Here is a 16,613-nt window from a genome sequence, read left to right on the forward strand (position 1 = left end):
CCACAACGGAAATAATAAATGGAAAAATACCGGAATGTGAGGGTAGCGAAGTGCTTTGTAGTTATACAAGGCTAAATCCATCTTTGCTGTTGAAGCAAAGAGTAAGAAAACACAAAACAAAATGACACTTCATGGGTAATCTAACATCTCAAAACTCCTTCTTGCCGACGCGGTCCCACTTTGTCCAATATAGCAGGCGAAGGGTACAATGGTCCTGTGTGAATGTATGGAGGCAGTTGGAGGATGGATGGCTGCTAACAGATTGAGGCTGAATCCTGACAAGACAGAAGTACTGTTTTGGGGGGACAGGGGGAGGGTGGGTGTGAGGGACTCCCTGGTCCTGAATGGGGCAACTGTGCCCCTGAAGGACCAGGCATGCAGCCTAGGAGTCACTGTGGACTCACAGCTGTCCATGGAAGCGCAGGTCAATTCTGTGTCCAGAGCAGCTGTTTACCAGCTCCATCTGGTACACAGGCTGAGACCCTAACTGCCTGCAGACTGTCTCGCCAGAGTGGTGCATGCTCTAGTTATCTCTCGCTGGGACTATTGCAATGTGCTCTATGTGGGGCCACCTTTGAAGGTGACCCGGAAACTACAACTAATCCAGAATGCAGCAGCTAGACTGATGACTGGGAGTGGCTGCTGAGACCACATAACACCGGTCTTGAAAGATCTACATTGGCTCCTAGTACGTTTCCGAGCACAATTTAAAGGGTTGGTGCTGACCTTTAAAGCCCTAAACGGCCCCTTCCTGTATACCTGAAGAAGCATCTCCACTCCCATCATTCAGCCTGGACACTGAGGTCCAGCTCCAAGGGCCTTCTGGCGGTTCCCTCCCTGCGAGAAGTGACGTTACAAGGAACCAGGCAGAGGGCCTTCTTGGTAGTGGTGCCCGCCCTGTGGAACACCCTCCCATCAGATATCAAGGAAATAAACTATCTGACATTTAGAAGACATCTGAAGGCAGTCCTGTTTAGGGAAGTTTTTAATGTTTGATGATGTTTCATATATTCTATTGGGAGCCGCCCAGAGTGGCTGGGGAAACCCAGCCAGATGGGCGGGGTATAAATAATAAATAAAATATTTATTCTTCTTCTTATTACTACATACCTGCCTTCCCAAGGACAGCACCTGTGGCCACCGCAAACTCTTATGGGACCCCCTCCAGTCACATGAGCCCGTACGCCACATTTTTTGTTTAGGTGTATTGTAAGGAGAGGAAGGGACGCGGGTGGCGCTGTGGGTTAAACCACAGAGCCTAGGACTTGCCGATCAGAAGGCTGACGGTTCGAATCCCTGCGATGAGGTGAGCTCCCGTCGCTCTGTCCCTGCTCCTGCCAACCTAGCAGTTCAAAAGCACGTCAAAGTGCAAGTAGATAAATAGGTACCGCTCCGACGGGAAGGTAAACGGCGTTTCCATGTGCTGCTCTGGTTCACCAGAAACGGCTTAGTCATGCTGGCCACATGACCCAGAAGCTGTACACCGGCTCCCTCAACCAATAAAGCGAGTTGAGCGCTGTAACCCCAGAGTCGGTCACGACTGGACCTAATGGTCAGGGTCCCTTTACCTTTAAGGAAAGAGGTGGCCTTCAGCCACTCACTCACTTTCTCAGAATGCCCTGTGATCCCCTGAGATATTATGGGTATGCCTCTGAATACCTGTTTACCGTAGATCAACAAGTGGGAGCATCACACACTGGAAGCAAACATTAACTGTGCATCGCTTTTCTTACCTTTGGAGGCTTGAAAGGGTATTCTGGTGTAAATGTGATATCGAGGAAGAAAACTCCGCCTTCGTATACTGAGCCTGGAGGTCCTAAGATAGTCGATCTCCATTCATAGATGTTGTCACCCTTGGGGCCAGCACTGTGAAGTCACAAGGGGGGGGAAGGAGACCTTTACAGAGATTTGCCTCTAATATTTAAGAAAAACAGTTCAATTTCCGCAAGGATATGCAGGATATAAAATTAAGGCTGTAATACAGGCAATGACAACAGTGTAGGGCACGGCTTGCAGGAAGATTTCATCTAAGCAGATTTTAGTGATGTTGAAGATGGAAGAGCAGGGAAATATTGCTGCTCCCATGAGCTTAGTCAGGATTTATGTTGGTGGGGGACAGAACCAAGCTGTTAGTTAAGTATTCTTATTTATTGACTTAATTTGGGGGAGGCAGCTGCCCCCCCTTATGCTCATGGCTCCTCCTTCCAAGTAAGTAAAAGGCACAGGGACAAGTGATTTAAGTATTCAGCAGCACAAACCATCAGCAAAACATACAATTTTCAGAAGTCTTGCTTTGTGGGATAGAGAACTATTACTTTCTATGTGAACAGATAATATAAAACAACAACACTTCTCTATTTCCCCGAGAGAACAAAAATGAACACCCAATATGATTTTTCCCAAGCCAATAAATAGCAGAACAGTGAAGAAAACAAACAAAAAACCCACACCTACTTGCTGCCAGATCCTAAACCTCTTAAGAAATTAAAACACTACCTAAAGAGCAAATAGGAGGCTTGGCAATTTTGCTTCCACTGAGTACATGCTATCCTAGAAAGTTATCGTTGTTGCCGTTGTATTTATGAATTGCCTTTCACATATGTACCAAATAAATTAACGAGTATACACTTTAAAAAAAAATTAAATACACCCACTCCTCAGGATAGGCTTAAAATCAGAATCCATGCTAATGGGTTAATGAATTAAGATGCAAGCTGAGAAATTTTTAGGCATTTGAAGCGGTAAATTAGCAAGTGAAGCTTTTCCCATCTGTGGGATTGTAATGGCTTTAAGGGTTGCTTGTGCATAAGTTACCGCCTCTCCGGGCTAGTTTGCCTGGTTAAACCGTTTCCCTCTGGACAGCCCTCCACTCCGTGGCTGTTCAGTCGCTGGCAGAATCCGTCAGTGGGCGTTTCTTGAACCTCTTCCAGAAAGAAGCTCTTCGACGCCAAGTCGCCGCCTACTTTCCCTGCGTGAAAGTCTTCTGCGCAGGGTGGGCGTAGGCAGCGGAGGACCTGTGCTCTCCTCACTGGTCTCCTGCGAAGAGTCCTGGAGCCTCCTCTCCGCTTCCCCCATCGGCCCCCCCTCTATCCCTGGTGTAGCGCTGATTATCTTCCCCAGCCGGGGACCTGCCTCTCTCCCTGCTTGGCCCCTCTCCAGCATCGCTGCTGAGCCTCGCCGCCTCTGCTAGCTGCGATGGCAGTTCCCTGACAGGGATGTAATAATGATGGGAGAAGCTTCACATTCTGGATTTCCTCCCATCACATATAGACACTGCCATCCCTTGGCACAGGAAGACAAGAGGCCAAGTAACAACAACAAATTGTTGATTGTTTGCATTTCTTTCCTATGTAGCATGATGGAACTCAAGGAGGCATGCATGGGGTTTCTGTTAGCACTGACCAAACAAAGCAAGATTGGTGCTTCATGCACCTTCATCATCTAAATAATTGATTTATACCCAGCCCATCTGGCTGGGTTTCCCCAACCACTCTGGGCGGCTTCCAACAAAATATTAAAATACAGTAAAACATCAAAAACTTCCCTAAATAGGGCTGCCTTCAGATGTCTTGTAAAAGTCAGATAGTTGTTTATTTCCTTGACATCTGATGGAAGGGCGTTCCACACAGGCAGGCGCCACTACCGAGAAGGCTCTCTGCCTGGTTTCCTGTAGCTTTGTTTCTCGCAGTGAGGGAACCACCAGAAGGCCCTCGGAGCTGGACCTCAGTGTCCAGGCTGAATGATGGGAGTGGAGATGCTCCTTCGGGTATACTGGACTGAGGCTGCTTAGGGCTTTAAAGGTCAGCACCACCACTCTGAATTGTGCTCAGAAATGTACTGGGAGCCAATGTAGGTCTTTCAGGACTGGTGTTATATGGTCTCAGCAGCCACTCCCAGTCACCAGTCTAGCTGCCACATTCTGGATTAGTTGTAGTTTCTGGGTCACCTTCAAAGGTAGCCCCATGTAGAGCGCATTGCAGTAGTCCAAGCGGGAGATAACTAGAGCATGCACCACTCTGGCAAGACAGTCTGTGGGCAGGTAAGGTCTCAGCCTGCGTCCCAGATGGAGCTGGTAGACAGCTGCCCTGGACACAGAATTGACCTGCACCTCCATGGACAGCTGTGAGTCCAGAATGATACCCAGGCTACGCACCTGGTCCTTCAGGGGCACAGTTACCCCATTCAGGACCAGGCAGTCCTTCAGACTATGGACCAAGAGTACTTTATAGAGGAAGTATGAGGAGAGCTGCAATGCAGAAGCACCAACTTACAGGCTGAACATACATTTTTGAGATGGAGCACAACAGCTAAGATACAGTCATACCTCGGGTTACAGACGCTTCAACTTGCGTGTTTTCGGGTTGCGCACTGCGCCGAACCCAGAAGTACCGGAATGGGTTACTTCAGGGTTTCGGCACTCGCTCATGCGCAGGAACACTAAATTACGCTTTGTGCATGCACAGAAGCGCCAAATCACGATCCGCGCATGCACAGGCACGGCACTGCGGGTTGCAAACGTGCCTCCCGCATGGATCACATTCGCAACCCGAGTATCCACTGTACTTTAATTTCAATAGCCTTCCCTCTCTTGAAAACTTCACAGTGAAATCAAGCTTGGAACATCCTTTCCCCATGTACCCCAAGGACTCATGATACTCCGCATCTCTCCGTTAATTATTTCTCTGCGTCTTGTTCCAGATCTATATACTCTCTGAAGTTACTGGAGATGTAATGGGCTGTAAACATTACTTTACTTGCACCATCAGCCTTGACAGACACCAGGGCTAGCTGTGTAAACTTGTTGAGAAACAGATCTCTTGAGTACCCTTAGCCAACAGTCCAAGGAATCGTGTAAATGGGATGCTGCTGAATACTACTACCATTGCCTCAAACTGAATTAGGGAACTATCTCCCGATGGAACTACAGTGTGGAACAAGTATTTGCGATTCATTAATACCAATCCAGTGCAGCTACATGAAAACTGGGACTGTCAACAGGGACTCTTAACTTAATGCACAAGGGAACTTGACTACCCCCCCCATGCTGTCACTTTTCTGTGGACCTGTTTTAGACAGTTTCTAGTTGCCAAAAGCAAAGCATTCCCAACTGAATAATGTTACTGCAATAAATATGGTCAATAATCTCTCACATCTAAATCAGAGTCCATTTCCAAAAAGCGGGAGATCCACGGTGGCTATAAAAAGGTCTCTCTCTCTCTCTCTCTCTCTCTCTCTCTCTCTCTCTCTCTCTCTCTGTGTGTGTGTGTGTGTAGTAATATTTTTAATTTGATTTTACAAGCATAGAATTATAACAATACCAAATGAATATCCACATTTGGAATACTATATTACCTCTCCACAACACGTTAAAATCAAATCAGACAACAAAAAGAAACTGAGAAATCAGAGTTCAAATCCATAATCAACTACACATTTAGCAGGTATATTTTGATGAAAGTTCTTCAGTTGCAAATGGGAGTATGGGCTATCTATGTAGCAGGGCATTAAAAGTACTCTGCATGCTGAAAGAATTACAAAAAAACAAAACTATTTCTCATTAAAATGAGCACTGAGCAAAGGTCTGTCTGTTTTGCCTAGTTCCTATCTATCGTCCACATAAAATTTATGACTTCAAACTTAAAAATGAAAAGAATGGAATAGGGATATGCATATATGGGCATACCATGTAGAACCACTAATATTCACATTAAAAGCTACCAAGGCATTTAACTTTTTTTGTTTCAAATCCTTTGATAGCATAGGTGAGGAAACTTTTTTCCTGTTGCGGGCTACAGAATTGGGGGCCACATGTTGGAGGTGTCCAGGGCTGAAGCCAAAAGTGGGAGGAGAACCCCACTTTCTTTCTCTGCCCCTCTCTTTCCCCCCATTCCCGACCCCCAGCACCTGCATGGAATTAGCCTGCCTGTGGTACTCGGGCCGAAGGCTGCTCACCCTTTAATGAAATAGCTGCTTTATTGAAAAAAGCAATAGTATTTCCGCTGAGTGTCACCAGGCTATCTGTAGCAGACACATTAAAATGACACCGTAGGTGAGGCATTAGAGATATTCTGGTAAATCCATGCAGATAATCCATTTCACATGAGATTATGTAGACACATGAATACAAAATTATACCTTTAGGAGCTTCAGTCATTACACTCAAGTTAAGCTGAATGTGCCATACTATCACATTTCTATCAAGCTGTCAAACACATGGCCAACTTAGAGAAAACTAAAGTATTAAAGCCAAAAAAAGAGAAAGCTAACGTTCATTGTACTTTACGGCAGCTGTCAAATATTCTCTATAGAGCTTGTGACTTTTCCTGGGGGAGAGGGGAATATTTCAGATTTATTTATTCCGGCATTTACACCTTGCCTTTGTATGAAGAATCATATTCAAGGCACAATATATGTGAACCTGTGTTTAGCTGTGACAAACAACCACTTAGTGCATATTAGGTATAAATAACACCTGAGCATGAATGTCATGTGCTTTATTCTGGATCATTACCATTCCTGAAAGAGCGGGGTGGCTCTGTGGCCTTGATAAAAGTGAACTACATATTTATGCAATATTTTTCATATTATTTTTGGCCAAACCACATTCACTGTTAACTTCCGTGAGCACACACGAGAAACCATCCCTACGATTTGCATCTTTTATGCAACATGACCATCACTGGAGGCCGGAAAACCTTGACAAGATGCATGGCCCCCTCCCCAAGTACAAATACAGATATTCCTGATTGTATAGTGGTACCTTGGTTTACAACCATAACCCATTCCGGAGGTCCATTTGTAAACCAAAACAGGTTGTAACCCAAGGAGGAAGCCAATGGGGCCTCCAAAAAATTTTTCCCCATAATAATAAAAAAATTGGGTTGTAATCCAAAAAAAGGTTGCAAACTGGGACACGCACTTCCAGGTTTGACATGTTTGTAATCCAAAACGTATGCAAACCAAGGTACCACTGTATTGTAACCTTATTCTGCTCTTCAGTTGAAAACTGGCTCTGGACGTAGCTATGAGCATATAAAATCAAACCACAAAATAAGCCCTTAAAATCAAAAACAGCTCAGGATGATGGAGGTACCTGAACAGTTGCCTTCCCTATCTCCAAGGATCACAGCCTTGAGAGCTGACACTTGTTTGAGATGTACGGGCAGACTTTCAGCAGACCTGGGTTTAGGAACAACAGAGAGGTGCCTGTGAAAGGTCTTGCTGCCTACCTCCCACCTTAGATTTCACAAATCAAGAAATGTGAGCTGGCATGAAGCCTATTCCTGTACATATGTGAGGAGGAGGAACCAGTTTCCAGTTGTTCTTCTAACTCTTCTTCCACAACAGGTTTTGCGCTGGCAAGCTCTGAGCCACAATTTGCCAGCTTTTTCAGCGTTGTGTGTTTTACGTCTGTTTTGATTCTACAGTGTTTCACAGCCAAACCTCATGGAGTTACGATAAAGAACCTGACCAGCCTGGATGGGTCAAAATGATGCCTTATGGCCATTAATTGTAAAGCACCTTGCTTGAAAACAGTAATTAAACACCAATAGGATTTTGTCCTTTTTGATCGGTCTTAATTTTAGGCTAAGTGTAGAAAATCAAGGGGGCAACCTCCTGCCCCCCCCCAAAAAAACCTCTTGGAAAAACAACACCCAAACACCTTTAGACTGCTGTGCTCCGGCAGCCCAGGAGAAACATGCCAATCAATCAAGCGACAAGCAAAACATGGAATAGAGCAATGTTTGTCCACTTCCATTACACACAGATCCATGCTGTTCTTCAGTGCCAAGATTAAACTAAATTGATGAATTGTCTAGGGAAGAAATGTCTTGAAGAAGCATGGGGGAGGTGACAAAGATTGGGGGAAGAGAGGCTGTCTATTTTCTGACTTTAACGTGGAGAGGAAGTAGGTCTTAAGCTATTATTAAGATTAGTCAAATATACAGTAGTTGCCCACCCACTCGACAGAAATTTGTTCTAGGCTGATTTTATGACATCAGAAAGGAATGAGATCTCGATGCCTTTACAGCAGGCACCCTCAAACTCGGCCCTCCAGATGTTTTTGGGACTACAACTCCCATCATCCCTGACCACTGGTCCTGTTAGCTAGGCATGATGGGAGTTGTAGTCCCAAAACATCTGGAGGGCCAAGTTTGAGGATGCCTGTAGAGGAACAACTTCTGGGCTTATTTTACCAGACATCGTCAGTGAAGTGGCCCCTCTGTGTTAATCAAGGAGCAAACTTCTCTCTCACACACACTGAAAATAGTATGCGCGCGCAGCTAGATTTCTGATGGGAACTAATAGCCAATTAATGTTTTAGCACCTAAAACGCTTAAAGATGAAGCAGAGAAGACAGGTAAATGGATATACCATATTGCACCACACACTCGCCGGGTTGCAATGTAGAGGGAGGCATGACAGATTGAATCTGCCATTATAGTTATCTGATCTGTAAAATGGACTATATATTTGTATATTTACACTATCTTAAAGCATTATTTAGACTACAATGGCTTTCGAAAAATATTGATACAGCCAAGTCATTATAAAGAGTAAATACTTCCGAATTCTGAGTTTCCTGGCAATACAATGGGAGGGAGAATGGGGGTGGGAGGAAGTATATATTTGCACTGTAAAAAAACCTCTCTGAATTATCAATCAATGTAAAAGAGAAGACAACCTTGACTGGATTCAGAATTGGCTATACTGTAGTGTAATGGAAATCGAATGGATGCTCCCATAGGTAGGAGGGAGAGGAGATTTTCCTCTTTCCCACTACAGTTCCCTATTCCCACCCTAAAGAAAACCTGCTCTGAGGTTAGACCCTCCAGTAGGTAGTACAAGGGGCTTTTTGGGGTGGGGTAGGGTGGAGTGGGGGTGCAATCACTAAAAATCTGTTCCTTTGCTTTTCTCTCAAACAGCAAGAACCTCTGCTGAGTCAGAGACCACACTTCCCTTTGTGGAAGGAGCAAACCGATTAAAAGTAAATTAAAAGACAATGAAGGGCGTGGACTTCAACTCTATAAACAAGCACTGAAATAAGATCTAAGCTATTTTCAAGCAGTTGTTGTGCACACTAGACCACATCTCTCTCACACTTACACGTTCCATGTTTGGCGCACGGCAGCAAATATTTCCAGAAATTAAGATACATTATTATAATACAGCGCGCCCTCGTTTGTCTTATTACTGTAGTAGAATAATCAGTTCTCTACTCTGCCATAACAATGCCTGTAATTTCTTTATATAGTGTCTACAAAGGGTTTAGGGATTGAAGTGAAGATGGAGAGGGAACGAAACTGGATATTACACAAGGCTCATCTATTATAAGGAATTATTCGTACTAATACCAGCTGGTTTCCCCTAGGCAGATAAAGCACTCGGGAGCGCATGTGAATCTGCTATGTGCCTGTGTTTCTTCGTGGTTAGTCGTACGTGTTACTGAATTACTATTGCCCTTAGAGGACCACTTGGGTTATGTGGCAGGGTATAAATATACTTTAGAACATTAAAAAAAAAAAAGAAAGCGCACACACAATTGAGCAATTACTTGAGAGCAGCTTGATATTCACAAGGCAGCAGCTGAAGACTAGAGAGCAAATTAGTTTGGCTGTTAAGAGCATAGACTAAGGGCCAAAGCACCCAATTCAAATGTCACCTCAGCAATGAATTTAACGGATGGTCTAAGACACGCCATTATGGGCCAGAGCAGAGCAGAGAGAAAGCTAAACAGTGGTATGTGAACGGCCCTGAGATCTTTTGATGAATTATAAATTTAATTCATCATCATCATCACCACTGATACTGGCCTACCTTTTTAGGCTGTTGTAGGGTTTACCAAGCTATGAGAAGCAGTCTGACAATGTAGTCAGGGTGCTATATAAATACTAGAATTACATTATTATATGCAATAGCACTCACACAAATTGAACTGTAATTGAGAATATTTTTCCTTTGGTTATAAGCAGCATGCTTTTTGAGGCGCAAACAGATTAAAAAGCAAATACTTTTGTGAAAAGGCCAATTCAATGGCACAGCGGTTTTTTTAAAAATAAAATAGTTCAATTTCTACATCATACTTAAAGGCTTACAAAATACACAGCCTTTTTTCTGGGTGAGGTCAGAAGGATGGCTAAGTTATTCTCAAGAGTGTACTGAACCTCTACTTAGTCCAGCAATAATCACTTCAATTTAGAAGCAAGCCCTGGTAAAAATGGTTCGGGAGAAATTAATCCATTTAGTATTGGCTTTGAAATAGAAAATAAAATCAAGCAGTTCTATTCCGCAAGGGGCCCCTAATTCCCCAGCTTGTCCTATTCAATTCCAGAAGCTTATTTAATATATAAGCAACAGTGCTTCACCTTACAAAAAAATGTTTTTTTAAAAAAAAATCCACAATTATAGCATACATCCCATAAATTATCATGTTTGCATCAACATGCAAAGTCTACTCTTGAAACAGCAATGAAATAATTTCCCACATTTTTTAAACAGCATTTCTACCTTGTTGAATATTTCCAATCCCACAACAAGGGACAAAGTAATAAAAATAAACTGAGGGAAAACAACAATTTAAAAATTCACATAAACTGGTCCAATAGGCAACAAATTAACAATTCTGTTGATTGGTAAACAAGAATAACTGCAATGGCAAAATTTAAAAATTTTCAAAGTAACCATGTAAAACATACGCAAGACATTCAAACCTATTAAATACTGTAACTGATTAAATAACCACTCGTGGCCTTGAAAACTGTCTCCACCCCCACATTTCCCCCCCACTTAGAGCAGCCCCCTCCCTCTTTGTCTCTCACACTCTTGACCATGGGTAGGCAAACTAAGGCCTGGGGGCCGGATCTGGCCCCACCGCCTTCTAAATCTGGCCCATGGACGGTCCGGGAACCAGCGTGTTTTTACATGAGTAGAATGTGTCCTTCTATTTAAAATGCATCTCTGGGTTATTTGTGGGACCTGCGTGGTGTTTTTACATGAGTAGAATGTGTGCTTTTATTTAAAATGTATTTGTGGGTTATTTGTGGGGCATAGGAATTCGTTCATTTTCCCCCCTTCAAAATCTAGTCCGGCCCCCCACAAGGTCTGAGCGACAGTGGACCGGCCCCCTGCTGAAAAAGTTTGCTGACCCCTGCTCTTGTGCCAAGAGACACTCTGTGCCTTTTGAGCAACTTAGCGATGCCCCAACCCAGGCAGGCTCTCTCCCTGAGCAGAGCTATGAATTCCTGCTTCCCACAAGCTTCTGCAGCAAGAAACTCCCTCTCCTTGACCATTGAAGCAACAGAGCTACAAACACACACCAAAGTGGGGTGGGGTGGGAAGAGAGGGACACTTGGTTTTTCTCCCCATTTCCCAGACCCGAAGAAGCTCACAGGCCTCAAAGATCAGTGAGGCTTCTTGTAAAAGATGTGGTGGTGGATTCGCCAACCTCTCCCATCTATTTAAGATTCTAACTTCCCCTACAAGTTTACAAAAACATCGGTATTTTGCCTTATTCCACATTTCACCTGGCGTCCCTTAGCAAACGGATAAATCATAAAAATAACAGACAGGTAGAAAACAAAATTTAAAAATGTGCGTTGAAAGGTTGAAACGATGCTCACTGAGCACAGGAAGAACTGCAAATATACGCATGCTTTTATTGCAAGAGATAGGATGAAAAATGTGGCTACGTTATTCCCTATGTCGCCAGGTAAAAAGCTATCCAAAAAACGTGGCACAGCTCCAGTCAGTCTGCTGAGCGTGAGGTTTACACTTTGTGAGGTGCCCACATGACGCTAAGATAATACGCAGCACAATCCCCAGGCGAGCTTACTCGGAAGTAGGTCCTATTGAGGTGAAAGGGACTTTTACTCCTGCATGTGCACATTGGATTGCAGACTTGAAGTAAAAAATCCAGGTTGGTCTCAGGGTGCGGTTTGAATTTGAGTGTTGAAACGTGAGGCAAACAAATTTCCTGGGAACCAGATTAGATCGTTAGTTGCCAACCTGGTCCCCTGGCACCCACAATGGCTTTCATTGGTGCCCCTAGACTGTGAGCTTTTAAAGTAGGCCTCTAGGCCTCTTAGAAAGTTATGATGCCAAATGTGGAGGTACCCTTCAAAGCGAGATCTAGGAAATGAGACAGCCATACTGCTCCCATCAATGTCAATGTTTTTGGCCAAAGACCAAAGTCAGAGGTGGGGCTGATAAATGAGTTCTTTGGGCATGAGGCAACAGGAATCCCTCCCGTTCACCGCAATTTTCCTGCTCTTGTCTTATTGTCCTTGGTATCTCTGTAGTTTGCCATTGCTTTCCCCCTAGAAACCAGAGTGCAATCTACTCAGAAGTACATCTCCTTGGGTTTAATAGGGCTTAATCTATTAAGTATGGGACGCGGGTGGCGCTGTGGGTTAAACCACAGAGCCTAGGGCTTGCTGATCAGAAGGTCAGCGGTTCGAATCTCTGCAACAGGGTGAGCTCCCGTTGCTCGGTCCCTGCTCCTGCCAACCTAGCAGTTTGAAAGCACGTCAAAAGTGCAAGTAGATAAATAGGTACCGCTCTGGCGGGAAGGTAAACAGCGTTTCCGTGCGCTGCTCTGGTTTGCCAGAAGCGGCTTAGTCATGCTGGCCACATGACCCGGAAGCTGTACGCTGGCTCCCTCGGCCAATAAAGCGAGATGTGCACCGCAACCCCAGAGTCGTCCACAACTGGACCGAAGGGTCAGGGGTCCCTTTACCTTTTAATCTATTAAGTGAGTACAGGATGGCAGCCTAGGCTTTGCTTTAGGGTTGATACTGGGGGGAAAACAAGGTTCTTGGGCCTATGGAAGGCAGAAATCAGTTAAGCCTTATCTAGTACGGAAATACAATTATGGGGAAAACTTCACTATGCCTGTACAGTCGTACCTTGGTTTTTGAACGGAATCCAAAAACGTCTGAAAACCAATGCACAGATTCCAATTGGCTGCAAGAGCTTCCTGCACTCAATCGGAAGCCGCGTTGGATGTTCAGCTTCCAAAAAACATTCACAAACCGGATCACTCACTTCCGGGTTTGTGGCGTTCGGGAGCCAAAACATTCGAGAACTAAGCTGTTCGAAAACCAAGGTACGACTCTACTCTCTCAATTCTGTGTTATACCAGGCCACCCAGCCCCCGAGCCATTTTGTGTCATTCCAAGGAATTTTGTGTCTGGTGCCTTCAGCACTCTCTCAAAGTCCAAAATGTGCCCACTGGCCCAAAAACATTGCTTCCCTCTAATCCAAAGGTTGCCAGTCAGGGACACCAGCGCATCACTGAGATAAGAGAGGTTGTTCTTGTTGCTGCTTTCAGTTTGTTGCCTTTCCTTTCATGCAGCACTTAAGTGAGACGTGCTGGGGGCTCAAAGCTTGCCTGAGAGCCATTGGCAAGATGCCAGTTACCAGACCCAGTTTTTAGGTGCCAGTGCTGTTGTGGTTTTTGGACCCCTAAATATAGTTGCATAACAGTACAGTAGTGTGGAAAGAAGGCAGATGTAAAGAAGAAAGATAGACAACCACAAAGTGTGTGAAAGACCATTCAGGTACCATCAAGTGCATATACCAGAAGTGAGGGAAGTTTTTAATGTTTGATATTTTATTGCATTATTATTATTATTATTATTATTATTATTATTATTATTATTCAGAAGTTAAGAGGGCTTGTGTGGGAAACAGCAAAACAGAAAACAATACAGAATACTGCTTGCCCAGTAATTCATGCTATTTAATATCAGCATATAATAATAACTATTTTAACATAGAAGCACATAACCAACCTGTATGTAAATCCTCATTAGTTTTTAAGTGGAACAGATCAACTGTCTCAGTTGCAAAGGTACTTTAAATAGCCGATATCGGGGGTGGGGGTGGGGAGCTGATATAATCAGTACTGTGGTCTGTAATAAAAACCTGCTTAAGGGAGATTTTCAACATTCAAGAGTAGACCTGAACACTTTTCCCAAACACTGTTTTAAAGGACCATTTTATTCTTAATTTCTGGCTTAAACAATTAAGAAGTAAACCACCCAAAGTGGTTTTCTATTTTCTATCATAGGAAGAAAGATCATCTTCTTTGTGTTCGCTGGGGGTTGGAGTGGAGGAAAATAAAAGCTAAGCATCAAAATAATTAAGTTCTATAATCTATATTGTACTCCTAATTCCTGCAAACTTGTTAATATGACCACTAAGCCTCTTCCTTCAGCAGGGGAACAGCAGAGCATACATTCATTTGAGGAGTATTGAACTCCATCCTTAAGGCATAGGCAGTGTAGTTTGCTTATCAGATCTCTCACTCTTATCAGATTTCACTGTTAACAATTAACATTAGTAAACACCAGAGAGGTAATTATGCATTACATGGTACTTGCAAAACTGCTGAACTCCGGGTAAATTGATAAAAACCATCAAACTCCACAAGGAACTTACTTTAGACAAGGCAACAAATCAACACTCATACTGTCTCTGGAGTCAAACGCTCCTTCCATAATGCAATGAGAAACACTTCAAGGAGATTTTACACCAGTAGCTCAAGGCATCTGCTTTAGACGTCTAATGAAGAATATGCTGTTTAAAGCAAAAATGTATATTGTGAAGGAATGAGGCAGTATCACACCAGCTTCAGTAACGGTACAGACTGCTGCACAGTCTAAAGTAGCCATGCCTGCCTGCTATAAAAATACTGTGCTGCTTTTAAAACCACAATTGGTTTAAAATCTATATAAATCCTTTAGCTCTGCAGAGGCTCTCGTGCTTCCCACAGACCTATTTTAAATTTATTTTGAACAAACCCCACTGTGGTTAACAGCAGATTCCACTCGTTAATCTAGCCCATCATTTCAGAAAACACCACCGAGAAGCAAGCTACACTTTTCCAGTAAAAAGTGTATGCCAAATTAATGTATTATAATCACAGCATAATAGCTTCCAATATTCCTGGGGGTGTGGTAGACTTTAATAGCACTGCTTCTATTAATCATGCACATCAAAGTTTCCAAGCATCATCTTTTACTTTTTCACCCTAATGAAAAAAAATCTATTAACATAGTTATTTCCTCTCAGATTACCTTAGAAATACTTCCCTTCCTATCTGTCTGCAGAATAGCTGGAATACAAAAGTACTGTCATAAGAGGCAAACAAACCAGCTTTCAAAGGAAGCAAAGATGAAGTTAATAGTGACAACTTAGGACGTGTGCCAAATACTCACACTTTCCCTTATTTTCACGCTGCGTATCGCAATAATAACCAAGAGCCTGGTGACAACTTTACAAAATGAACAAAAGCGAAAGCTTTCATAGGCCAGAGCCCACTTCACCAAATGCACCAAGAGTTTTCCTTGATCGACAAATTACCGGTATATACAGCTCAGCAATGCAAGGGGGATCCACGTATCTCACGTTAGTATGCAGGGTTATCACTTTTAAGTCATTGTATTTAACTGCTAAGCACTCCACCTCCAAGTGCCTAGCAAGTTTGGCGAGAAAATGTAATTCCCTTTGTAGTTTAGAAATGTCACACATACGATTTGGTTTCGCACTATTATTTTTCCAGCATGTAAAAAAAGGTTGCTAGGAACAAGCCCTCGTGATAGTCTAGCCCAAACCAAGCTGGTATGCTTACTGCGAATTTTTTGAATTGTCTAGGTATACAGGATTGTGCAGAAACCCAGGGAAACTGCTCAATTCATGTAAGTGAGGTGTTAATGCAGACAGCTACTGTATCAGTGACACTTTAAACGCCAGTAAACAAGACCCATGACCCAACTACCAGATTTACACAAAGGTCTTCCTTCAACAAACATTCTGAGTGCAGGTCAATGTGCCTTAATTTTCCAGTGACATGGGGATAAATAACCCACACATGTATAAACAGAAAGTGCTTATTCTCAGGTAAACACGTTGGCAGTGAGTCACACACACACAGAATCAGCAAAGCTTTTTGAAGAACAACAACAAGATGAGCTCTGTTGAGTATGGGACTGTCAAGGAGCAAAATACCATCCGGGAATCTCCTCTCATCAGCTACTACCTCTCCCTGTCCTTTTTGTACAACCTAGAAAAGCACACCCACAGTGTGGCCTCTTAATTATGGTATGTAATTTTGAACAATAACTAATTATATTATCCAGTGTACCTAGACCAGAGGTAATGCTTTAGGTGTGTAATAATGATAAGAGGCTGCATTGTTCTCTTTTAGTGTAGCAACTGCGCTGGTAGGACTGCAAGTTTTAAAGCTCCACAGATATTCTGGGTCAGACTCCATGTCACAACTAAAGTGTGAATGCACCTCCATTATGAAAACTTTAATCTGAATTGTTTAGATATATAAAGTGAATTAAAACTCAGAATCCACTCCACGTAAATGCCAAACGAGAAGCAACACTAGTCTGTGACTGGAAGTCCCAACATCTTTGTTCGTTTTGGTTAAGCACACCTGGAACTCCTAGCCACGGCACTGGGAGATGGGTTTTAAATTCCCTGCCCTCACGAAGTTGGGAAACCCTTTCAGTATTAAAGTGTCACTTTCGCAGAATAATGAAAAGGGAATTCTTTGTGGATCTTAAAGAACAGAACTGTTTGGAGTATGTTGTGGCCAGTCA

The 16,613-nt window shown here is 43.3% G+C and overlaps 1 protein-coding gene across 1 annotated transcript in view; it reads right to left on the minus strand.

The window, feature by feature from the left end:
* The window catches only part of LOC309353799 (ubiquitin-conjugating enzyme E2 E1), a 58,203-nt gene that overhangs the window by 11,282 nt on the left and 30,308 nt on the right, over positions 1–16,613 (minus strand). Inside the window, exon 4 of the mRNA XM_081883474.1 lies at positions 1,734–1,866. Within this exon, the coding sequence (XP_081739600.1) occupies positions 1,734–1,866 (133 nt within the window). The remainder of the gene's footprint in view (positions 1–1,733; positions 1,867–16,613) is intronic.

Source organism: Podarcis melisellensis, assembly GCF_964234715.1.
Source record: "Podarcis melisellensis genome assembly, chromosome: 12".
In the NCBI taxonomy this organism is placed as follows: Eukaryota; Metazoa; Chordata; class Lepidosauria; order Squamata; family Lacertidae; genus Podarcis; species Podarcis melisellensis.